The 27,748-nt window shown below is 34.1% G+C and overlaps 2 protein-coding genes across 2 annotated transcripts; both read left to right on the top strand.

Annotated features, from left to right (window-relative positions):
* The first annotated feature begins 10,896 nt into the window (after positions 1–10,896).
* On the top strand, positions 10,897–13,867 carry LOC140051519 (thrombomodulin-like). Its single transcript, XM_072096767.1, has 5 exons — positions 10,897–11,050; positions 11,339–11,458; positions 12,703–12,795; positions 13,257–13,373; positions 13,698–13,867. The coding sequence occupies exons 1-5, from the start codon at positions 10,897–10,899 to the stop codon at positions 13,865–13,867; spliced, it is 654 nt and encodes a 217-aa protein (XP_071952868.1).
* A 3,022-nt stretch (positions 13,868–16,889) lies between these two features.
* LOC140051511 (uncharacterized) lies at positions 16,890–22,829 on the top strand. The gene is made up of 9 exons (XM_072096755.1): positions 16,890–16,931; positions 17,136–17,151; positions 17,716–18,333; positions 18,464–18,510; positions 18,686–18,789; positions 19,304–19,509; positions 21,630–21,840; positions 22,428–22,531; positions 22,715–22,829. Exons 1-9 carry the CDS (start codon positions 16,890–16,892, stop codon positions 22,795–22,797), a joined length of 1,431 nt encoding a protein of 476 aa, XP_071952856.1. The 3' UTR covers positions 22,798–22,829.
* Positions 22,830–27,748: the final 4,919 nt, after the last annotated feature.

Below are 27,748 nucleotides of genomic sequence, written 5' to 3'. Positions count from 1 at the left end.
ATTTCACCCTAATTTGCATATTTAAGCTAATTTTCATATCACTGGGATGAGTGACAGAGTTGTAATGCTCAAATTTTGATCTCCTCATCAGATGTGACCATTTCACAAAGAAAAATCTCTGTTTGCAGTTTGTTTCACTTTGGGCTGTTTTTTAGATAGATTGCCTAGCCTACTGCTTTAGACCAATACTGCGCCTTAGTGGATAATTCTCATACAATTTAGTAACATGTGATATTACACGTAAATATATTACTCTTATCCTTTGATATGTTTTTGTTGTGTAATTAAATAAACAGATTTAATGTTGTCGTTTGTACGGATCACTTAATTCTTCTATTAAGATATGGATAGTTAACTCACTATTAGACATACAATTAATTTGTACTTACCTTATATTTTGTTGGTATTTGTTTTCACCATACTTTGACTAATTAATGTGCATTTGTTTAAAGTCGTCGGTACAGTCGTCGGTACCGCACTAAAAGATACTTGGTTACCTTTACAAACTACTTTTGCTGTGATGGATGGGCTGAAGACAGACTAAGAGGCTGTACAATTCGTGAGTAGTCATGTGTGCAATTATGACATTCGTAAAAATAATAATTATTAATAATTTAATTTGAAAATACCATGATATATATGTTCTGCTGTTGATTGTTATACTGTCCTTGAAACACATAATTATTATACTTATAGGCCTACTCCTAATGCCTAAATAAAATATGAAAAATAGGTCGACTTAAGAACTTTGTCAGATAACTTTAAAGTTCAGCTCCATTCATGATTTTCAGATATAACATCTGTGTTAAATGTTATGTTAAATTTGTGTAACAGAAATCAGAATTAAGATATTTTTCAGTAGTTACAATAGTTTATCCGATGTTACCTTATATATAAGACCAAAATCCAAATAGATTGGAATCGACCGTGATTTTTGTGTTGGAGTTAAGAGCAGGTACATGGGGTGTCACGAAACCTAAGACCACGAAAGCTAAGACCCCCTAAGACCTAAGATCACGAAAGCTAAGACCCAGACCTAAGATTTCAAATATTTATCTTTCGCACCTGCCTTGTATTTTAACTCCAAACATTTATTCTGAATACCACACCTTAGAATTGGCACTTTCATGAAAAAGAATCATATAAAAAGTAACAAATACATTTTTAAATTGATGATTTTACAGACGTTTTTCTCGCACACAAAATGACTAGCCTACAGTACAGTAGGCCTACCCCATGTTCAATGTTTTTGTTTCTATGGAACGTCAAAAGAGCAAAAATTATATAGAGGGCTGAAAACTCTGTGGAGTCCATCTACAGTGTGGATGGAACAATGTAAAATTAAAATTGTAATGATAATAGTATAATCATGCAAGTACGAAGAAATAAATACTGGCAAATAAATTTTAATTTAAAAATCATGATAAGTTTTTTTGTTTCGTTTTCTTTCTGTTTTTATACTTGTACTATTATTGTTGCTCTTTTGGCGCTCCATAGAAACAAAAACATTGAGCATGGGGAGCTCGAGGAGTTACATTACAGTATACAAAGAAACACATCTGTAAAATCATCAATTTAAAGGATTTATTTATTTGTTATTATGTGTTTCTCCTTCTGAAAGTACTTATAAGTCCTAATTTTAAAGTGTGGTGTTCAGGATAAAGTTAGTCAACAAATTTGGAGTCAAAATACAAGAAAGGCAGGTGCGTAAGAAAAACATCCTCTGAACCAACACAATGGAGTAAATATATACCAACAAACAACCCGTCAAGTTTGTTTGTTGTAAAGAAAAAATATACATTTACTCAACGGGCGAAAATAATGTGAGTTTATCTATGTTTTGCGGTAGTATTAAATTATATTTATGGTAATAAATTAAACCTACTGTGTTTAAAATTATGTATGGATAAACAAGTATTGTTTTTAAGAAGCTGTAGTATATCTTAGTATTTGTAATCTTAGGTGTTGGGTCTTAGCTTTCGTGATCTTAGGTCTTAGGGGGTCTTAGCTTTCGTGGTCTTAGGTTTCGTGACACCCCAGGTACGTGTTATAAAAACGGCACTCATCTTTTTTTTTCTAAAAGCAATATGCTCACGATGCTGTGGTGTTGGTGGAACATGTGTGTCTCCAAATACTTGTCAATGCTCGTCCGGATTTGGTGGACCACGGTGCACTGGTGAGTTACCGGTAATACATATTGTGAACAATATTTAGAAATGTCAGTACAGTATCTGCATTTCAGTTCGAAATTGTATGTAAACCATACACTCTTATTTGGATGCTGAAATGTGGACCATTTAATTTCTAATTGATCAATTATGCTCTCGGGTAATATATTATTCTAACATGTAGAGGTTCTAGGACACCTACCCCCTAGACAGTTACCCCCCGGATGTTTACCACCCGGACAACTACCCCCTTAGGACAACTACCCCCCGGACAACTACCCCCCGGACAACTACCCCCTTAGGATAACAACCCCCCGGACAACTACCCCCCGGACAACCACCCCCTTAGGACAACTACCCCCTTAGGACAACTACCCCCCGGTCAACTACCCCCCGGTCAACTACCCCCCGGTCAACTACCCCCCCCCCCCAATCTAAAAGTAGACAAATATATAGGACCGGTTTCTGTAAAAATGAAATCATCTGTTTTTAACGGGTGTTTCGAAACTAGAGACCCGAGACCAGAGACCTGACACGAGACCCAATACGAAAAGGGAGACCTATATTTGGGTCTCCCTTTTCGTATATTAGGGTCTCCCTTTTCGTATAGTGTGGTCTCTTTTTTCGTATAGTGGGGTCTCCCTTTTCTTATAGTGGGTCTCCCTTTTCGTATATTTGGGTCTCCCATTTCGTATATTTGGGTCTCCCTTTTCGTATATTTGGTCTCCCTTTTCGTATATTTAGGTCTCCCTTTTCGTATATTAGGGTCTCCCTTTTCGTATAGTGGGGTCTCCCTTTTCGTATAGTGGGGTCTCCCTTTTCGTACGTGGGTCTCCCTTTTCGTATATTTAGGTCTCCCTTTTCGTATTGGGTCTCGGGTCTCATGGTCTCTGGTCTCGGGTCTCTAGTTTCGAAACACCCGTTTTTAACCGATTATTCTGTTTAACAGCACGCTAGGCCCTAGATGTGCTAGATTTAAAGTACCGTATTTATTGAAAAAAACGGCCTGGGCTGTTTATTGTTTAGGTGGTTTTTAGGTGGACATTTATTGGAAGAAAGTTGTTTATTCAATGGGAGGGGGTATAATCTAATGGAAATAGACGCCGATTATTCCATATGATGTGTCATGGGAGTGACATGGTCACCGTTTATTTGAGGGGAATTTATTTAAAGATCGCCGTTTATTCGGTGAGTGAACATTGAGGTCAAATATCAAAAGTGATATTATTCTTCAAGTGTACAAAAATACAAATGACAAATTTGAGACAAAAATTAATTCTTTTAAGACCAGTGGTTATCGAAGCATTGTCCTGACGCAAAAATTATTATTATTATTAGCGAACCCAGTCTTTACAGTAAATACAGGGAGTACTATATAATACGTTCGACTATCCTATGATCATGTGTGACAATCTTCAGTTTATACCAGGCTATATTTATGTTCAATCTTTTACTTTTGTTTACAATAATGAATAGTAATTCGTCAAAGTAACGAATTGAAATATAGTTATTAATTCCTATTATCGGCTGTTGCAGAGTCAGGTTGTTGAATGGTCTGGGTGGTAGTTGTCCGTCCGGGGGGTAGTTGTTCTAAAGGGATAGTTTTCTGGGTGGTAGTTGTCCAGGGGTTAGTTGTCCTACGGAGGTAGTTGTCCTAAAAGATTATTTGCCCTCGGAGTATTTTCCAGGTCCAGAAGGTAGTTGTCCTACGGGGAGTATTGTGTCAGAGGCAGTTGTCCGCGGGGTAATTACCCGGGGGGGGGGGGGGTAATTCTCTGGGGGTAATTGTCAAGGGTAAATTGTTCCTAGGGGTAATTGTCCGGGGGTAGTTGTCCAGGGGTTAGTTGTCCTACGGAGGTAGTTGTCCTAAAAGATTATTTGCCCTCGGAGTATTGTCCAGGAAGTAGTTGTCCTACGGGGAGTATTGTGTCAGAGGTAGTTGTCCGCGGGGTAATTACCCGTGGAGGAGGGGGTAATTGTCCGGGGGGTAATTGTCCGGGGGGTAATTGTTCCTAGGGGGTAATTGTCCGGGGGGTAGTTGTCCAGGGGGTAGTTGTCCTAAGGGGGTAGTTGTCCTAAGGGGGTAGTTGTCCGGGGGGTATTTGTCCGGGGGTAGTTGTCCTAAAGGGGTAGTTGTCCTAAGGGGGTAGTGATCCAGGTGGTGGTTGTCCGGGGGGTAGTTTTCCGGGGGGTAAATGTCCAGGGGGTGAATATCCGGATACGGAAATGAATCATTATTTATAGAATCGGGATCTCGGGATCAGGATTACAACCTTCAATCATTGAATTTGAGATGCTGTTTGAGGGTGGTTTGAGTGGGCTATTCTTAGTTGATCTTAAACAAGGCCATATACATGGCTGCAGTCGCGTGCTAAAATTTGTTTACCGACCAACCGACCATCCGACCAACCGACCGACATAGTGAGCTGTATGGCATCTTGAATGAGTGCAAAGACTAGTGCAAGGCATTGTTATTACATTTTACACATTTGTATTTAAAGAATAAATCTTCTCTGCAACTATGGACTGTGTATAACTTAAATTGTACAACTATCTACAACATTAATTAATAAACTTAATTTTGTCCAACATATCTTGGTCATTAATTCATTCAGTATAATTATAACAGACTATATAATAATAATACTATTATTCTGCATTACTTTTTTCTTTGAACTTGCAGAATATAATACCATGCATGATGAACATAACGTTTACTAGCGTATTGATTAAGAAATGATGCTTTTCTATAAACAAAATTTTGTCTTGCACAATGTTTTTTGTCTAACATTGTACTAACAACATTTCCACTATTTAACGACTGATCAGGTGATAAGCCTATGTAATTTATTTTAAGTTCCGTTACAACAAATCGAGAACTTATTTACTTGTTTTTATCTGTGAATTGTTCAAAATAAAATAGCCTAGTTTTTTCCTATATTTATAATTTATTATCAACCAACCAATCATTACATGATTCAAGTACTTATATATCGGATCTAGGCCTACTTGACATTAAGCACTATCGTCTGCATATAGCAAGCTATAAACATTGTTACACATGTCACAATGCTAAGTATGCTTGTGAACCGGAGTTTGTTTTGTTGATACATTACATTGTTCCGAGTCAGTACCAAAGCTTTTTTCTTAGGGACTGAAGGTTTTTTGATACATCGGTGAAAAAAATATTAAAATTTTCAGAAATTTTTTGTTGGTTCTCTATATTAATTTAATGATATTTGGGAAGATTTTTAGTTTTATCATTAAAAAAACTAATGTCCTACGCACGGGCCTAAATTCTCCAGCTAATTAATATTGTATTTCATTGTTTATGATTAGGTTGTTTTGAATTATGTATGATTTTCAGAGCTTTTATCATATGAAAATGGTTGGTCAAAATCTGTGCAGTTTTCTCATTTCATCTAAAAATACTCTAGTAGCTAGATCAACTTTCGTATGCACTTTGAGGTCCAGAGAATTTGACTTCAGAAATTGGTTTAGGGTGGTCAAACAATCATTTTTGGCTTGGTTACACATTTTGAAAATGTGGCGAAAGGTCAAAAGGTCAGGGTGAAAGGTCATAAGAAGACCAAACGCCAATATGTCCTTAAATCTCAACAACCACTGGTCACAGCGAAGTAATTTTGGTCTCAAATTGATCAGAAGGTATACATTTATATTCAGTCTAATGGGACATTTTAGTTAAAAATGACCGGAAATGCCATTTCTGACCTTTGACCCACAACACAGGGCATGTATTTATCTCCGTAACTACTGGTCGTAGACACTTGAATTTGGTTTTAAATTGTTCGAAATATATATTTTGTTATTTCTTACACACATTTTGAAAAATTTTACAAAGGTCAAAGGGTCAGGGTCAAGGGTTATATGAACAAATAAATAAAGGTACTTGTATCTCGGCAACCACTGGTCGCAGCAAGTCAATTTTGATCTCAAAATGTTCAGAAGGCATGCATTTATATTCCGTCTAATGGGGCATTTTAGTAAAAAATGATCAGAAATGCCATTTCTGACCTTTGACCCACATACCAGGGCATCTTCATATCTCTGTAAGTACTGGTCATAGAAACTTAAATTTGGTATCAAATTGTTCGAAATATACATATTTACATTCATTGTAATAGAAAATGTGGTTAAAAGATGAACAGAAAATACTATTACTAATGTTTCAAACAAAAAACATATCTCTACACAACTTATCCTATCCTTAGACAGTAATGTTATGCAATAACTGATACTTTAAATTGTTTCAATTTCAAGTAGGCCTACTAGTTATTGCTGTCCACGAGAACATTTTGATGTAAACGTCAAGCTCAACAGTTCTTTTCAGAATGCTAGAAGTAACTTGCCATGTGTATCCGATTAAACGCCCTGGGCATTTATTGTTCAAAAGGGTTTTTAGGGGGAGGGGAGGCATCATTATTTGGGGTATAATATGGTAACATGTATAATCAAATAAATACCACCTAGATGTAAAAAAATACAGCACAATTAATATCAAAAGATGATAAAATTATGTCAAAATGCTTGGTAAATTGTAGATTATGGTAGTTAATGAAATGTGTTGTGATACAATTATTTTGTAAATGCATGTGGAGGAGCGTTTATTCCACATGATGTTCTATTGGAGGGAATGGTGGCGTTTATTTGAGGAAGGCTTTTATTCAAAGAGGGTGTTAATTCGAATAAATACTCGAGCTCAACAGTTAAGAATGCTAGAAGTTACCCGAATAAAAGGCCCGGGCATTTAAATGTTCAGGGAAGGCGTTTATTTTGTTTGGGTGTAATAATGGTAACATGTATAATCAAATAAATACACCCCAGATAAAAAAAATAATAATTAATATAATAAGAATAATAACTGGATTAAACCTCATTCTATCCTGGTGCAAGTACAATCATGTACTAAAAGGTATCAGAGACAACTATAATAGACCAATTCATTGTCATTATTCCGTAACACTGTTGCATAATATTTTTTAATGTTACCGACAAAACTTATACATAATATGTATAAGTTTTGTCGGTGTATATTATACACGTCTGTTCCCAGTGTACAGTAGATAATAAAACAATATATGTTTCTGGAGATTTATTATCAATACGACTAGAAACTTTGACATGTTTTAGGTACTGAATGCATTGACAATAAAAGCATCAGAAGTTATCATGATAAAATCATACTACACAAGGGTGTTTTCAGGAAAGCTAGACATATTATACAAAAGTAATGAAACTATGTATTGGCATTTAAAAATATGCAAAAGATTGTTGTCAACTTGTAGTCACAAACAAACAGATGATAGAATGAAGATCCATTATGAGGATAATGATATGTCATTGTTTTATATCATTATACTGGCACCTGGAGGAGAAGATCCATTTAATTTTATCTATGACAGTATTATATTTGCCTTTTTTTAAAGGATGAACTGGACACGGTGACAAATGAGTGGAATACCCATCGCATCTCAAGTCATGGTACGTTTGGACGCCGCAATGACGTACAATCGTATCCGGATATTCACCCCCTGGACATTTACCCCCCGGAAAACTACCCCCCGGACAACCACCACCTGGATCACTACCCCCTTAGGACAACTACCCCTTTAGGACAACTACCCCCCGGACAAATACCCCCCGGACAACTACCCCCTTAGGACAACTACCCCCTTAGGACAACTACCCCCTGGACAACTACCCCCCGGACAATTACCCCCTAGGAACAATTACCCCCCGGACAATTACCCCCCGGACAATTACCCCCTCCTCCCCGGGTAATTACCCCGCGGACAACTACCTCTGACACAATACTCCCCGTAGGACAACTACTTCCTGGACAATACTCCGAGGGCAAATAATCTTTTAGGACAACTACCTCCGTAGGACAACTAACCCCTGGACAACTACCCCCGGACAATTACCCCTAGGAACAATTTACCCTTGACAATTACCCCCAGAGAATTACCCCCCCCCCCCCCGGGTAATTACCCCGCGAACAACTGCCTCTGACACAATACTCCCCGTAGGACAACTACCTTCTGGACCTGGAAAATACTCCGAGGGCAAATAATCTTTTAGGACAACTACCTCCGTAGGACAACTAACCCCTGGACAACTATCACCCAGAAAACTATCCCTTTAGAACAACTACCCCCCGGACGGACAACTACCACCCAGACCATTCAACAACCTGACTCTGCAACAGCCGATAATAGGAATTAATAACTATATTTCAATTCGTTACTTTGACGAATTACTATTCATTATTGTAAACAAAAGTAAAAGATTGAACATAAATATAGCCTGGTATAAACTGAAGATTGTCACACATGATCATAGGATAGTCGAACGTATTATATAGTACTCCCTGTATTTACTGTAAAGACTGGGTTCGCTAATAATAATAATAATTTTTGCGTCAGGACAATGCTTCGATAACCACTGGTCTTAAAAGAATTAATTTTTGTCTCAAATTTGTCATTTGTATTTTTGTACACTTGAAGAATAATATCACTTTTGATATTTGACCTCAATGTTCACTCACCGAATAAACGGCGATCTTTAAATAAATTCCCCTCAAATAAACGGTGACCATGTCACTCCCATGACACATCATATGGAATAATCGGCGTCTATTTCCATTAGATTATACCCTCTCCCATTGAATAAACAACTTTCTTCCAATAAATGTCCACCTAAAAACCACCTAAACAATAAACAGCCCAGGCCGTTTTTTTCAATAAATACGGTACTTTAAATCTAGCACATCTAGGGCCTAGCGTGCTGTTAAACAGAATAATCGGTTAAAAACGGGTGTTTCGAAACTAGAGACCCGAGACCAGAGACCATGAGACCCGAGACCCAATACGAAAAGGGAGACCTAAATATACGAAAAGGGAGACCCACGTACGAAAAGGGAGACCCCACTATACGAAAAGGGAGACCCCACTATACGAAAAGGGAGACCCTAATATACGAAAAGGGAGACCTAAATATACGAAAAGGGAGACCAAATATACGAAAAGGGAGACCCAAATATACGAAATGGGAGACCCAAATATACGAAAAGGGAGACCCACTATAAGAAAAGGGAGACCCCACTATACGAAAAAAGAGACCACACTATACGAAAAGGGAGACCCTAATATACGAAAAGGGAGACCAAATATAGGTCTCCCTTTTCGTATTGGGTCTCGTGTCAGGTCTCTGGTCTCGGGTCTCTAGTTTCGAAACACCCGTTAAAAACAGATGATTTCATTTTTACAGAAACCGGTCCTATATATTTGTCTACTTTTAGATTGGGGGGGGGGGGTAGTTGACCGGGGGGTAGTTGACCGGGGGGTAGTTGACCGGGGGGTAGTTGTCCTAAGGGGGTAGTTGTCCTAAGGGGGTGGTTGTCCGGGGGGTAGTTGTCCGGGGGGTTGTTATCCTAAGGGGGTAGTTGTCCTAAGGGGGTAGTTGTCCGGGGGTAGTTGTCCGGGGGGTAGTTGTCCTAAGGGGGTAGTTGTCCGGGTGGTAAACATCCGGGGGGTAACTGTCTAGGGGGTAGGTGTCCTAGAACCGTACAGGATTCACATGCGTACGTGAAAAAAGGTGATTCGACAGCCCTTAAGCCATAAAATGTAGGCATAGTAATACGGTATCATACAGTGCGGTATTCGAAGTTGTTTTGTGTTATTGTTGAAGAAAGATTCGTATAATTGTGGCTATGGTAACTAATTTTAGATTAACATTTTCGAAACTTTAAATCTTTTTAGAAAATTTTTAAAACAAGGAACTATTTTTTAAATGATTTTTAAAAAGCACATATTATGTAGTATGTTATTAAGTGTATGTGTACTAATACTGTAGGATAAACACGACATTTAGCGCGACCAAAGTAACAACGCGATCGATATCAAACGCAACCGATATGATTAAAACAGCGTACTAGCGGCGGCGCTTCATAAAGGTTTAAATACCATACCGAAATAAAATCGTGGTCGACTTTGTGATGGAGCTGTCTGTCTGTTGCTGCTGGTTGTGTTTTGCTGTTGCGGTATATTTATGTTGCTTCTATTTATGTTGCTGTTGCTATTGCAGTCATTGTTGCTATTGCTGCTGGTGGTGCTTTTGCTGCTGCTACTGTTAATGCTGCTTCTACTGTTAATGCTGCTGCTACTGTTAATGCTGCTTCTACTGTTAATGCTGCTGCTACTGTTAATGCTATTACTATTGTTTACGATGGGGATATTATTATATTAATTTTGCCTCTACCGATAGTACTGTCATTTGCACTACAGTAACCGTTTTAATTTATGCTAACTACCGTATGTGGTTATATTTTCAAAGATATCAATGAATGCAGTGCCACCAATGGTGGCTGTCATCATATCTGTATCAACACTGTCGGAAGTTATTATTGCCGATGTCGTACTGGTTATGTAGAGAATGATGATAGACAATGCGAAGGTAGGCATTTGCAAAGTACAGACCACCAATCGTCACATCTACCACTATCATTAATTGAGACATTGTAGTATTTAAACTTCAAAGATCGCATGTAGTAAAAATAATAAGAGCAAGTTGTGTTTAAATAAACTACTAAAAACATGCTGCTGCTACTGTTAACGCTATTACTATTGTTTACGATGGGGATATTATTATATTAATTTTGCCTCTACCGATAGTACTGTCATTTGCACTACAGTAACCGTTTTAATTTATGCTAACTACCGAATGTGGTTATATTTTCAAAGATATCAATGAATGCAGTGCCACCAATGGTGGCTGTCATCATATCTGTATCAACACTGTCGGAAGTTATTATTGCCGATGTCGTACTGGTTATGCAGAGAATGATGATAGACAATGCGAAGGTAGGCATTTGTATTAGTACAGACCACAAATCGTCTCATCTACCACTATCATTAATTGAGACATTGTTGTATTTAAACTTCAAAGATCGCATGTAGTAAAAATAATAAGAGCAAGTTGTGTTTAAATAAACTACTAAAAACATGCTGCTGCTACTGTTAATGCTATTACTATTGTTTACGATGGGGATATTATTATATTAATTTTACCTCTACCGATAGTACTGTCATTTGCACTACAGTAACCGTTTTAATTTATGCTAACTACCGTATGTGGTTATATTTTCAAAGATATCAATGAATGCAGTGCCACCAATGGTGGCTGTCATCATATCTGTATCAACACTGTCGGAAGTTATTATTGCCGATGTCGTACTGGTTATGTAGAGAATGATGATAGACAATGCGAAGGTAGGCATTTGCAAAGTACAGACCACAAATCGTCACATCTACCACTATCATTAATTGAGACATTGTTGTATTTAAATTTCAAAGATCGCATGTAGTAAAACTAATAAGAGCAAGTTTTGTTTAAATAAACTACTAAAAACAAGAAAACTTATGCTCATCCAAATGTTATTGTAAAAAAATGAATAGGCCTACAGTTTTTTAAATTGTTATGTTGTTATTACTTTTATTTCTATTGCATAAATAAATGTTATCAACCCGAACCAAACAGTGTGGAAAGGGGTACTGTAATGTAATATACAAGTTCTTGTATAGCGCCGACTCCAACGAATTGATACATTGTTCATTACGCTACGGATCATGTCCTCTGTCAGGGGTGTCTAGAAAACTCAGATCTAGAAAACTCAGATCTCAGATATATCTAAGTTTTCTAGATCTAGAAAACTCAGATATCTGACTTTTCTAGATCTAGAAAACTCAGATATCAATATCTGACTTTTCTAGTTCCAAAATGGAACTAGAGAAAACTCAGATCATCATTTGATTGGTTGGTAGGTCATTTGGATCATTCCATTAATAATCAGCAGGTAGGTCATTTGAAATACTAGAGTATTATTAAAACTGACTGTGTACGTTTTCTTACTAATATTGTAACATGTAGAAGCGGCCTACGGCTTAAATCATAAAGAAAATACAGGGCATGTTACCGTTAAAATGTAGGCTTTAAAATGAGGTATGTACGAGTTGGTGTGGGTACGAGTTGGTTGAGGTACGAGTTAGCCAATTTGGGAATAGGTACGAGTTATTTTGGGTACGAGTTGACCACTTCTAGTCTAGTACTGTAGGACCAGGCCTACGCTTCGCGATACATCGCGATAGCGCCCACACGTTGAGCCTTGAATGGAGTTTGCTTAGCTAGGCCTAAATGCTAAGCCTACACTTTAAAAGGTGTATACTGTATCTCTTTATGATTTAAGTCGTAGGCTGCTACTACAAGTTACAATCATTATTATTATTAGTAAGAAAACGTATAATACTGTGTAGTATTTCAACTATGCTACCCTCTAATAATAATGGAACGATCCATTTGATATCTGAGTTTTCTAGATCTAGAAAACTCAGATATATCTGAGATCTGAGTTTTCTAGACACCCCCTCTGTCAGTGCATCAACTTAAGACACTCTCTCATCAAGGTAAAGATAGTAAATGATTTACAATGATAAATTGTGATTGTTTTACTATATAGCTGTGTGTGATCCACCATGTGTTCACGGAACGTGCACGGCTCCAGATTATTGTGAATGTCAAGAGAATTATGTAGGAGACGCATGCGATGATTGTAAGTAGACTTAAACAGCAGTTAATATACCCAGTGCGCATATTTTTACTTTTATAACAGTGTACAGATCAATACACTACGTCACTGAAACATGTTGTAAGCTAGTAAGCAGAAAGGCTTCAAAATACAAGTTCATCATAGGTTGTAGGTTGGTGTCAGAAGAATATGTAGGTCTTCAATGCATGCTACATGTTGTCGCTAGGTATGATGAGGTATAAGTAGAATTTTACTCTTCGCTGATACGATCATGTTTCGGGTGATTAGCGAATGTTTGCTACTTAAATCTTGTCGCTTCGTCCACACATTCTTCGCCTAATTGTCAGTTTCATGAATGTTATTATTGGTCATTACAACCAGACATGTTATGCGATTTTTTAGAACCTATTAGCCATTTTATACAATCAATTCTTCTATAACGGAGAGAAAGGAATTCAAATAGTTTTTTTTTCATTTTTCACTAGTAAATGAGTGTTGGACAAATAATGGTGGATGTGCCCAAGTTTGTACCAACACATTTGGAGGATTTCAGTGCGACTGTTGGCCAGGATATGAATTATCAATGCTTACGGATTGTTTACGTACGTTGGCTAAAGATTTGTATAATAAGTATAATTACACTTATTTAAAATGTAAAAGTTGTAATTATAGAAAACGACACGACTTATCCGCTCTGACCACGAATGAGATTGAAAAATAAAATGTATTTACTTGTAAAAAAATATGGTGTAATTCAAATTAAAAATGGTCTAATTGTCTGCTAAACAATGGGTTTTGGGTTGAATTTAACCATTTATTTTGTCATTTTAATTATATCGTTTTCAATTTTTTCTACGGAAGTTTTTAACTTTATTGCAACTTCAAAATAACCTTATCAAAATCTGATTCATTTAATCTGTTTGTAGCCATCTGCGATCCACCATGTGAGAACAACGGTAACTGTGTAGGACCTAACAATTGTGAATGTCCCGATACCTATGAAGGTTATAGATGTGAAATTGGTAAATATCTAACTATATTTTGCGATTTTCAGTATTTTCTTTATTTAAATATTATAGAAATAGAATCAATTTGATAAAATGTATTGACACATTATTTATCCATCAGATATTATTATTCAAACAATGACTGTTTATGAGTTAACAGCAGTGTCACATAGCGTGGCACAAATAAGAAATACAAAACTGGCATTTCCTTTGAATGAAAGACACTGAAAATGCCTTGCGATTCGAAACCTATCAATCAATGCCAATTATATTTTCTTTCTTATATATTTTCCAGTAGCCGTAAATTTACCGTAAATAGAAACCGGTGAAATAGACATATCAAGCTCTCAAGCTTTGCAGCTTATGACGATTTTATTTTACTTTTAATAATAGATGTCAATGAATGCTTATTAAACAATGGCAACTGCGAACACTTTTGTGAAAACCTTCTTGGCACATTTAGATGCTCCTGCGACGATGGATATTCTGGCACTAATACCTGCACAGGTAGGCCTATGTAATGTTATCATAAAACACAGCCGTTTTATGACTTCAGACGGGTCTAGGACAACTACCCCCTGGATAACTACCACCCGGATAACTACCACCCGGACAACTACCACCCGGACTACGATTGGTAACCAAATTAATAAGCTGCTTCTTTTGGTGCCATTTGTATTGTAAAATCAAATTATGTGTGAAGAGGGGACTAGGAGGGCGTTGTACCACACTATACATTTAACAATATTTGACGTGAAATTATTAAAATATCGACGTATGTACCTAAGATTTGTAGTCTATTTTGTAATAACTGTAGCGATATTTATTTTTTTTAAACTTCTATGACAAACTATGAAAAACGATTTCCTCAATTGGCGCAGTTATCTATGTTTTCAAAATAGGAAGACTAAGAAATGTATGAACCTGTCAAACGGGGGAGAGAGAGAGATTGATTTTCAAATCATCTAATGTATTCAATTGATTAATAGTGTAGGTTTTTTTTAAAATCTAAAGTAAAATTAGGGTTCTAAAAACGTTTATTGTCCTATTTTCTCAGGAGTGGGGAGAAAACGTAAAACACAAATCAATTAAAGTTCTTCTATGAAGTAGTAACAGCCAAACCAATATTCCATTAATGCTGAACTTGTAGTAGTAAACGTATAATGCCATTAAACAGCATAAAATAAGCTCTTACGGTAAACATTTGTTTTGAAAAAGAAAACAGAGAACAAAATCGGGTCAAGTCCCACTATCTTACAACTACCCTCTAGTCCAACTGCCATGCCCCTAGGACAACTATCCCTCTAACAACAACACTCTCTGAACAACCACACCTATACCTTAGGAAATGAAAGACTGGTTGATTGACTGGTGCAGCTAGGTAAACTGTATGTTCCTAGATTTATATACGGCATCTTTATGTCACACAAGAATACAATAAGCCCACACCCCTTTATTTTTCAAGATTGGAATACGTTTTAATAATTTGATCGATTCTCATTTAATGTAAAATAACTGCTGAGGATACGCATATTAAAAAATTCAAAAGCTTTCATTTAAGATCAATCTCTCTCCCTATGTTTTGAAGTTCAGTAAGTTTTACAAGATCGTAATTATAACCCAATGTGTAGGTGTCATGATATAGGTGTGGTTGTTAGAGGGTGTTGTTGTCCTAGAGGCATAGCAGTTGGACTAGAGGGTAGTTGTCCTAGGTGGGTAGTTGTCCGGGTGGTAGTTGTCAGGGTGGTAATTGTCCAGGGGTTAGTTGTCCGGATACGCTTCAGACACTAACCTTTTAATAAAGCTACATTGTGTGATGTTTCCATACGAAATGCTCCCATCGCATCACAGACAATTTGACAAAGTTCGTTTCAACTTTGCCAATAAGTTTTTGATGATTTGTCAATACTGACAAAAAAAAAACCCAAAAAACTAAGAAAACACAAAAAACACGGAGTTTTGCCGTGTTGAGCCGTGAAATATGCAAAAAAGTCACATTTTATATTATTATGATGTAGAAAATTCCGTAGGCTTGCTTATCTAGAAAGATTCATTTGACGGATGCTGAATAATAAAACAACACATTGAAAGACAACTTGCTTTTACTCCACTATGACGTGTAGTAAGTGAATAACTAGCTTGATCAAATAATGATAAATAATGATTATTTTTTTAATTGCTGCTTTATTTATTTTTCTAGATATTGATGAATGTTCCTACGCTAATTGTCACAATTGTACAAACTCACCCGGTAGCTTTGTGTGTATTTGTAACGCAGGATATGAAGCATACGATTCACACAATTGTGAAGGTACGGAATGCTAACATTAAAGTATTACATTTCTTGAAATAATGTATTATATATAACTTAATCTTTTCATATAAGCAAGCTTACATTGAAAACACTTATCATTCGGATCTCTTTTCGTCTAAATTATGTTATTCTTTCGTCATAGTCAACGGAATTTTCTACATACTTTTAAAGAGATAACAATAATAAGAAAGTGTGTTTGCACAAATGTGACTTTTGACTAGTGCTGTTCCGCCGTACTACGCTGAGAGTGTTAAAGAGTAGTTATTTAATCGGATTTGAATAATACACTGAAAGCCCAGTGGTCTAATGGTTAGGACATCTGTATATCAGAATCTTCTGGGTTCGAATCTCGGTTGGGAATCTCTCACAGATTCCCTCATCGTACCGTTTCAAATAAAAATATAATAATAAAATAATACATAAAATGTCAGTATATCACCAGTTTAGTTTTCATCTTCCTTTTGTGCGAATATGGCTTCATGGTATTGTTCAAATTCGATTGGATAGCGACTTTTTAACACTCTCAGTGTGGCAAGGGGGACAGCACTAGTCCCTCAATTGTACACCCGCACACCAGAAATCAAATTGAAGATTATTAATCAATTAATTGAAACGATAACTATAAAAACCCTTGGTGTGACTATTACTAATTTTCTACTATTAAGCAAATGAAAAAAATACATAAAATAATCACATTAACTTTTTAATTTTATCAGATATTGACGAATGTTTTGTTGGAATAGACGAATGTGCGCAACAATGTTCCAACTCAATTGGTAGCTTCAGTTGTGATTGCAATGACGGATGGACACTTGATAATGATAAGAAAGGCTGCAAAGGTACGGCTATAGTTTACTGCATACAAATGCGTGATTTGAAAAATGAAGATTAATAAAATAAAATGTTCAATAGTCCATTTCGCATTTTTAATAAGTTAATCACTTCCGTTTAAATAATGTTTTCACTTATAAAAAGACAAAAATAAACGGTTAAAATCAACAAAAAATCCATTGGCTCTCAGTTCGACTATTGATTTACTTTAGATTACAGATTTTTCAGGTAATTATTATTTTCTATTTCGATCCAACTTTTTGTCAAAGTGAATAACTATTATGTGATATTAAAATGGCATTATTCAACAACAGCAAAATATTGTTTTTCAATGGGCCATAGGCCTATTATTCTTCTTTAGTTGTTTTTTGCCTTTTCAGTGTTGTGCAGACTGTATGATTCCTTAGTAGTCTCCATATTGATGTAGGCTTATAACTGTAATAGTTGGTCTGCAACAAAAATGTAACAGAAAAGGTTGACACTTGTCACAGAAAACATTTGCGATCAATTTTGGGCATTATAAGTTTAAAATTATACAAATATGTAAATTTTTTCAAATCTATGAAAGAATAGCGCTATTATGATGGTCGATGTTTGGACACGTACTGTACTAAGAATGGGACATTTCTCATTAGTTTTCGCGCGTGTTTTTTTTTCAAACGACTTTAAAGGACGTGTTGGTAGACCACCATGGTAGACATCAACTTAATGAACTATTTAATATTAGAAACATCTCGTGGTCGAATAGCTATGATGAAAATATTGAAACAACTGAGTGAACTTCAATTCTAGAAAAAGAAATTACATCTCAGGACACAACATCTAGTGTGAATAACATAGGCTCGAGTAGTGGCGGGAGGAGCGAAGTAGCTGAGAAAGCCACAATTCCAGAAACAGAAAGAACTAAACAAGCGGCAACAGGTACTTTAGATGACATGGCCTCAAATATTGATGATAGAAACGATGAAACAACTGAGCGAACTTCAATTCTAGAAACAGAAAGAACATCTCAGAACACAACATCTAATAACTTAGGCTCGAGTAGTTTTATTGTAGAGAGTGAAGTAACTCAACAAACTACTATTTCAGAAACAGAAAGAACAAAACAAGCCGCAACAGCTACTTTAGATGACATGGCCTCAAATATTGATAATAGAAACGATAAAACAACTGAGCAAATTTCAATTCTAGAAAAAGAAAGAACCCTTGAAACAAAAGCTATTCTAGATGACATATCCTCAAGTTCAAGTAGTAATTATGGAAATATATATACTGGTCAAACTTCAGTTATTCCAGAAACATATACATCGACACAACAGATTGTTTCTGAAGAATCAAATATGGTTGACCTTATAGTAACCACAGAGACAGCTACTAAAACAGAGAATGTTTCAACAACACATTTTTCCAGTATGCACATGTTATTGAAATTTAAATATGTTTAAATTAGTCATGTCAAGGAAGAGCGTACGTCTACCATAAAACCACAAAAGTGAATTATTGTTTTAACAGAAAAACATCAAACGTTCATATCTTACAGGTGATAATTACGAAGAAGCCGTTTTATTGATATTAAAAGGCCGACAGGTATGATTACACTAACAATTATTGCAGGGTTTTAAACCATTATTAGTCAACGTGCATAATTTATAGGCCTATTTACTTTTTAAAATAAATGTACAGTAATGTCAACTAAAAAAAATGACGATACAAATCTAAATTTTTTATAATATAACGGTTAATAATTTACATATCGTTACAGTGGATTACCGTCAAAGAAGTCTTTCGCTTCAGTGCTTCGAAAGCCATGAACACATACTGCTATTCAAGGTCTGCTCTCTGTTGTGCATGGACAGAATGCAATGAGTGAGTTTTGCTATTTTATATCGCGGTTATAAAGTGGAAATAATTAAGATTATTCGTTGTCAATAATATTCCGTCAACTAAATGAACATTTTAAGTAAATATAGCTTACCATCGCATTGATCTAAACATTTTCTCATACAGCATCACATATGTTTTGTATCAGTTGGAATAATAAGTGTTAAGGGTTAAGGCACAATATCACAAAATACATCTATGACACTGGAAATGTATATCGTAGAATAATTGTTTGTAGTGTACAATGAATACACTTAGGATACAGTGCACATTTGATCATTATTGTTGCGCAATAAATATTTATTTTAAATATGCATGACTCACGCAACATCTTTTTTTTTGTTGCATTACACATTCACAACATCCTAATATTTTTTCATTTCATTTCATTTATTTCACTATCATCATCGCAGCCTTAGCTGAATTAAAAAGATATTTACATTTTCTCAATATATAAAATATGTCTAATAATTTAACTTGACTTTTTGTTTATAAACAGAAAGGATACCTTAAATGGAAATATTACAACATCCAAGAATATAAGATTGATCGAAGAAATTGAGAGTATTGGCAATACTCAAATAAACATCATTCTGTCGGTCAAATACAACGACTATTTTAAGACATGTTATACACAACAGAGGAGTTCTACGAAAAGTAAAGGTCATTCGCAGCTGAGACATATGATTCGCAGAAATACTAATGGTAAAATAATGGTTACACATTATTCTGAAGATATTAAATTATTATTACTATTCTAGTAAATAGTCGACAGTGCTAACAATTAAACTGTTAGATAATATAAAATAATAGAAAAATTGACCTACTGAGATGACATTACCATTGGTTATTGATATAAATTTTGCGGTACACCGCGTGTATTAGAGATTCAAGATTCAAGAAATTTTATTTGTCCATAAAAATGGAAATTCACTTTGCTTGGTAGATTAAAACAACAATATTGCAACAATTTAAAAACGTGCAGTATTATAACAGATTAAAAATACAAGATAAAAAGTTAAAAATACTGTTAAAAATGTAAAACTATTAAAAATTGCATTAACGTCTTACATTAGAATTAAAAATATGAATGCTATTTACAACGAAGGATTTTCTAGTTCTACAAAGATTTGCTCTTGGAGGTCGTAGCCTAATGCCTGATCTATTTAAGTTATAACAGTAATGTAACGGATGAGTGGGGTCTTTCATAATATTGTTTACTTTTTTTAGAATACTCTTTTCATAGATAAATGAACAAGGCGTAAGATCAGCTTTAATAATACGTTGTGCAATTTTACGTGGTCTCTCAATATTTTTCTTATCATTTTCAGTAAAGTTACCATAAAAACATCCAATGCTAAAAGATAAAATACTTTGAATAATACTTTGATAAAATAGAATTAAAATAGTGTTATCAACTCTAATTTGCTTGAGTTTTCTGAGAAAGTAGAGCCTTTGAGATGCCTTCTTGGAAATCATGAGAGAGTTTGACTCCCATTTTAATTTGTTGTCAATTATAGTACCTAAGTATTTGTATTGGGTTACTCTTTCAACCTCGGTTCCTTTAATAGTTATTACATTATGTTCAACTGCAGTTTTACGAAAATCTATTATCATCTCTTTGGTTTTAGTAATATTAAGTATTAAGTTCATATCTTCACACCAATTAACAAATCTTCCAACTTCATTAACAAATTCATTTACATTATGCTTACTATCGCAAAGAAAACCACTAATTACAGTATCGTCAGCGTATTTTACAATATTGCAATCTTTGCTTAAAATATTAAAACTACTAGAATAAAAAGAGAACAAAATTGGAGAGATAACACATCCTTGAGGAGCTCCAACACTGGTAGATTCTTTGTTGGATAGGATACCATTGCACTTAACCATCTGCGGTCTATTAATCAAAAAACTATATATAACTTTGGCGAGCTGAGGTGAGACATTAAAACTTAATAATCTATCAATTAAAACATGTGGTAAAATAGTATTAAAAGCACTGGAGAAATCGAAAAATATAGACCGTACATAATTTCTTTTTGAATCAAGGTGATGATATGTATCATGGAGATAAGAATTAACAGCATCGTCAACCCCTCTATTTTTCTTGTATGCAAATTGATTCTTATCTGCATTACCAATATTTTCCTTAAGTCTAGAAACAATCAACCTTTCTAAGCATTTCATTAAATTTGAAGTAATTGCAATTGGTCTAAAATCTTTTGGTACACTAGGTTTATTAACTTTAGGCAATGGATTTATGATAGAAGTTTTCCATATGCGTGGAACAGTACCATTTCTAAAAATAATATTAAAAATATGTGTAAAAATTGGACATAGTTGGATATTGCACACTTTTAAAATTCTGTTTGAAATCCCATCTGGTCCAGTTGCCTTATTGACTTTTACACGTGCAAATTCTCTTAAGACCTCGTCTTCATTAACAAGAACATTATTATTATCATCATTACCAATATTGTTATTATTATTATTATTATTATATTCATTATCTTTAAGATTGTTAAGTTTCTCACTTTAGTTCTGAAAAGAACTGTTGAGTTTCTCGACGTTTCGATCAATATGCTTTGATCGTCCTCAGGAGTGAGAATGCAGAAAGTCCAGGAAACCTGGAATATAAGTGGAAAGGGGTGAGACTGGTGTGAAAGCCAAAAACAACAGCAACTTCACACAGTGGGAGGGATTGAAACTAGCTAAAGAAGAGCATTGTTTCTCATGAACAATAGTGAATGGAAACTAGCTGTAGTTAGAAGAGCATTGTTTTTTGACAATATATTACCATTAATTACTTTTTGTTTCAGAATACATTCCCTCTGAAGTTGTGAAATCTTTATTTGAAGAACAAAAAGAAAATATCGAAACTGCTATTCAGATGGAAATCATAGAGGTTTCTCTTTATTCTAAGAGAGATGACTCTAGTGATGATAACAAATCATACACTATATTCATCAATATTGGAGTTAGTTGCTTGGCGGTTTTATTTGTTCTTTGTGTTTTTCGAGTATACAAACAGTACGTATAATGTTAATGTTAATTACCATGTTTAAAATGTAATGTTTAATTGTAAAAAAAAATGTTGTTTACTTTACTACCTGTGCTGGGTATCTCTTCCCTTCTATTACAAAGTACAAGAGTATTCGTTTTCGTAAGCCAGTAAAATCTGTTTCGCCTGGCAATGACATTTTGAGGGCGTCGTCCAAAATATGTGTGTGGTAAATTTGAACGAAGTGTAGGCCTAGATACGTGTTGATTAGTTGTCTAGGACTTTAAAACTGCTATTTAAATTACTTTCATTAAATTATCTATGATATCAAACACTATTCGTTTTTTATCCTACTAATTTGACTGATCAGCTCAAAGGTTTAACAAATGTGTGACGTATCCGTTTTCGTTATCGTATTCGTAGCGTTGGGAAACCTCCCTTATATATATATTTACAATAAAAATGAGTGAGTGGTTGGAATATTGGTCAATGTGGCATGTATGTCAAAATATACTAGGATTTATAATTTAAAAAAAAAGTTTTTAGAATGTATTAGAATCTATGTTATTGTGAAGAAATAACTAACATGCTCATTTGTTTTTTTAATTTAAAACAGGCATCATCAAACAGGCAAAACAAAACATTACAAGAAAAATGTCGTTTCTATAACCAGTGTATCCGCTGGTGTTAGTGGAGTAAAATCTCACGAACTTTCATCAGGTAGGTCTATTGTTAACAGTAATTAGTTCTCATTGGTGTATCAAAATGTAATGCAAATAAATACAACACCATAACACCTTTGGAAATAATGACATCAACATACAGTAAGAATTAGATGGAGGTGTTGTTAGATATCTGATTACTGCTTTATCACATTTATAATATTTGTTTTTTCTTCTACAGGCTCATTGAATCGTTTGTTCATCGCCCCCAGCTTGAAAGAAACTCGATCAGAAACACCAGCTCCAATGAATGCATGGGAATAAGTTTCTGTTAATATTAAAAACACAACTTCAGTAGTAATATATGAAGGTACAGCCCCCGTAGAGGGCGTTTGAGGGTATGACATTAGTTAATCCTATTATAATTAATACAATGGTAAACAATGGTAAGGAAGTAAAACAATGGATATGTTATTTAATTTGAAAAAGACAATGGTTAACGATGGTAAGGAAGTAAGACAATAGAGTTGTTTGGTTTTGGAAGTTAATCAATGACAAAAATAAAAAGACAAGAATATAATGAAGTGATATTTAAGTATGTCTTGATTGAACTATACCAACATGTACTTAATTTCTTCCGGAATTTTTAACAATGGAGCTTCGCAATGAATGATTGGTGTAACGTGAAGCAAGATGTTAAGTTTCACTATTTTTCCAAAAATACAACAATGACAATTGGCTGAAAAAAATTTAGTAAATGCCGAATGTAATCCTTTGACTGTATATAACTCTCGAATATTTTTTCATCTTTACCTCATTCCACAACGCTAAAGCCTGACAGACTTAGCATATTCAACCAAAAACCAACAACTAGTTACTATGGGTTCCGTGATTGATCTTACTATGGACTGTGTGGGGAAGCTACTTAATGAAACAAAAGATACACGGCGTTTCGACACAATGTTCCGACAGGAAATACAACAATGACAACTGGCTGAAACAAATTCAGTAAATGCCGAATGTAATCCTTTGACTGTATATAACTCTCGAATATTTTGTCATCTTTACCTCATTCCACAACGCTACAGCCTGACAGACTTAGCATATTCAACCAAAAACCAACAACTAGTTACTATGGGTTCCGTGATTGAGATCATTGATCTTACTATATATAAGCAGTGATTCAGAATTTGAAGACGAAGACATACTAGCTATGACTGGTGCCTATTTTACAGCAGAGGAGGAGGAAGAGATGGGGGATATGACGTGTTTAATGGCGATTCAACCCCCACCTCCAATGAACGTTGATTTCAATAATGTATCTAATACTGAAGAAGACGAACATTATAGATCGAGGATAATTTCTGAAGAGGAGAGGATTGTATACGACGACACGTCATCGGTAGTTGACTACCACCTATTTCTGGCAAGAAAAGCCGATGTAGAAGATGAGGTAGAAGATGAGGTGTTTGCGGAAGAGTACCTGAACCCTGTGCTGGAGGCGGAGATTAAGAAAGAAACTACCGAACTTGAGTACAAAGAAATAATGAGAACAATTGAGAAGGTTTTCATTCTGAAAGACATGGTTGAACGTTATAACTTTCACGGCTCAAGATATGAACAACTCCTAACATTTTTTCGACCAATTCTGGCATTGAAACTTGTGGAAAATAGCGCTACCCATTTTGAATGGGCGCTAAACTACTTTCATTTACGTTGTATCAATGTTGATGCATTCGATAAAGCCATAAAGTTGATTACAAATGATTCAGAACTTTTTAATAAGATTCTTTACCAATTGTAATTTGTACAAATTTAAAATAATATCTTAACACTTTTTAAATTAATGTTACATATTTTTATAATTCTTATTTCTTTTCGGTAAATTTATTATTATTATGGTTGTAAATTATAATGAAATAGAATGTGTGTTAAAATAAAGGTTGTGTTTTTTCTTTTAAAAGCAACAACAACGAAAATGAAATTTGATCTTTGCGTGTTATTTAAGTATTTGATTTATTTTTTTTAATTTTCATTTGGGTGAATGAGGGTAATGAGTATGGATGAGTACTTAAGAAAAGTATATTACGATACTAAGCATCCTGATAGTTTTGGTGGTGTGGACCGACTTTATCAAAATGTAAAAGACGATTTAAATATTACCAGGAGACAAGTTCAAGACTGACTGAGCAAGCAAGATACATATACATTACACAAATCCATTCAACGTAAATTCAAACGAAACTGGGTATAAATATAAATGTATTATATGTTTTTGATAGTTGTGTATGAAAAAAAACGTAATTACAAACTCTACTATGACACGCATGTAAACACAAAACTCTACTATGACACGCATGTAAACACAAACAGCATTTACTTCTCTAACGACAAGAAACTCGACAATGTAATGGTTTTATAATTCATTCTCTACTATGACACACATGTAAACACAAACAACATTTACTTCTCTAACGTCAAGCAACTCGACAATTTAATTGTTTTATAGGCCTAATTCTTTAAAGAATACCGATTTACCCTTTATGACATTCTAACTGTAATTATAGCAGTGAAGGCGTAAACATCTAGTTATTCATCATTGTGTTATTTACTAACATCGAAAACATCCAATGTATAAGTATACCCTTCTTATAACTTATGTCAGATGTTGCAGTAATTAGTTCCGTAAACTAAGTTTGATATTCGCCATAACACTATGTCATATCATCAAACGACTTGTCAAAGTAATTATTCTCTAAAAGATTGTTAACAAATACCGATTTACTGGAGGAAAGCGGTCCGCTAATCACGCTAAACACCCAGTCATTGTCATTGCGTTCTTAACTTGAATTTTCATATAAGTACTGAACAAAAGGAACAAGAATCATGAAACAACTATTTTTTATGTAACAAATTTAATGACAAAATAAATTTTATAACAAAATTAATGATAAATTTAAATTTATGTAAAAAAAGATTCTTGATAAATTATTTTTTATGTAACGAATTTCATGACAATTTTTGTTTCTTGTGTAACATGTTTCTGAATCTGAAATTAATCGACATACTAAATAAAGAAGAAATCTATAATCACAATTAAATTTATAAACAAATATTGATTCCCATACAAAAAGTATGAATAAATTCAATTATTTACGGGGAAAAAAATGCATAAATGATATTTACAAAATAATTACAAAGGTTAAAAATAAATTCTTTTATTTACAAGAATATTACACAAACAAGACTTAACAACTTAAACAAACTACTGAGCAAATAAACTGAATTACAAAATATTTCATTCAACAACATAATTTTTTTATGTTACATACGTTTGATAAAATCAATTGATGCAACTCAATTCTTTGCAAAATAATTTTCTGTTGCAAACTTCTTGTAAAAAATAAATTTATGTAACAAATTTCTTTACAAAATTATTTTTATGTAACAAATTTATCTTCACAGATATTTTATGAAACAAACTTCTTAACAAATTTATCTTATGTAACAAATTTCTTTACAAAATTATTTGTATGTAACAAATGTCCTTAAATTAAATTTAGAATATGTTTTATTAACATAATGACAGGTAAATAAAATTATAACACTGAATCATTATTTTTTTTTTACTTTTTTTATAGGCCTATAGCTGTTTTATTAGTATGTATTTTTTTGTCACAATCATAAATGAACCACAAACCTAATTACGGCCTAAATTAAATAAATGTACAAAGTAAATTCAGTATAATATATTTTATTTATTTTTGACAACTATCTTGACAAAATTTAATTATGTTATACGGTATTTACTCTATTCAAACTGTGTCATCCTTTGTAAATGTCATTAGCTTCTGTCGGAACAATGGGTTTCTTTTCTTTGATCATGTAGATTTCCAATTTCAATCCATTTCTATATAATGTCTAATCTGCAATCATTAATTTCCGTTCGCTCTTTTTTTGTTTATAAAATCTCTCACTATACTAAGGATTAAAAATTACAATCGGCTCCGTATATTCAAATTGTTTTACCAAATTAAATGTTAATGTTGTAACTTTCTAAACACAAATAAATCACATAAATAATAAAAACACATTTCCTGACAAAATTAGTTTCTATGTTACAACTTCTTTTTAAAAACAAAAATAAAGGTTTTAAGTTGTAACTTTCTTGGTAATTACATCCATTATCCTTTGTTTTGTCGAGCGTTATGGTTGATTTAGAGGAAGTAGTTTTAGCATACATTGATTATAAATTGACGGGGTTAGTTGTTTTGAATTCACCCATCCTCCAGAGTACTATTCGTGCTTGTAAAGAGTTGGAAAACAATTTTAATGTGTTAGAATTGTGTAAAGATATTTCTTTGGAAGCGCTGTATTATGTATTAGAACAAATGATGAGCGATAGAAAAATAAATGTTGGCAGACTTGTGACAGGACTCGTTGTATGTACATGTGTTGCGACACAATGTGACACTGAATTGCAGTTAGAGAATGTAAAACGTGTCTCCTGTGGATTTTTCAAGGAAAAGTTTTCGTTATTTGAACTTCATAATGACGATGAATCGGTTAGTATTTTTCGTTTTTTGTTCGTGGGTAGTTTAACAAATATTCTTAAATTATTCATTTTATTTATAATGCGCGTGTTTCGTTTACTAATTATTTTTATTTTTTTATTTTTTATTTTCGTTCAGAATTTGTTTCTGTGTAGGAAGGGAGATGTTTTTTTCAGAGTAGTAGCATTCTTAGTGACTGGTATGGTGTTAAAACAAACAAACACAAACAAACAAACAATGAAGGAAACTAACAGGAAAGTAAAACAACCCGTAGGAAGACCAAGAAATAACTGGATGAATAAAATAAAGAAAGACTTACAAGGACTAGTAGACACTAACACAATAACAAACCATCCTGCCATAAACAGAAAAAAATGGAAACAAATTGTGGAAAGCGTAATGTCGGAAGACGGAAAACGTTAGCAACATGGTGTTAAAGCTTGTTTTTCGTTGAATGTCTTCAGATGTTTCCTCTAGTCATCAAAACAAATTATTATGAACACCATATTGTATTAATCTCTCTAATTAATCTTAGATGTGTTATCATTTATCTAAAATTTATATTTCTCAATAATAAGCATTTACTTTATAAATATTTGGTAAAAATACATTTATAATATGCCTTGTTATTGAAAGTGTCGTTACAAACCGTGCGTCTCAAATTTGTTTTCTTTTGTGTGCGTTTTTATATAAGTACGTATTGTGTCTTTCTTAAAAGATTT

This window comes from Antedon mediterranea, chromosome 1, assembly GCF_964355755.1.
Source record: "Antedon mediterranea chromosome 1, ecAntMedi1.1, whole genome shotgun sequence".
In the NCBI taxonomy this organism is placed as follows: domain Eukaryota; kingdom Metazoa; phylum Echinodermata; class Crinoidea; order Comatulida; family Antedonidae; genus Antedon; species Antedon mediterranea.
The sequence above is the reverse complement of the archived record's forward strand: the minus strand, read 5'-3'. Positions and strand labels throughout refer to the sequence as shown.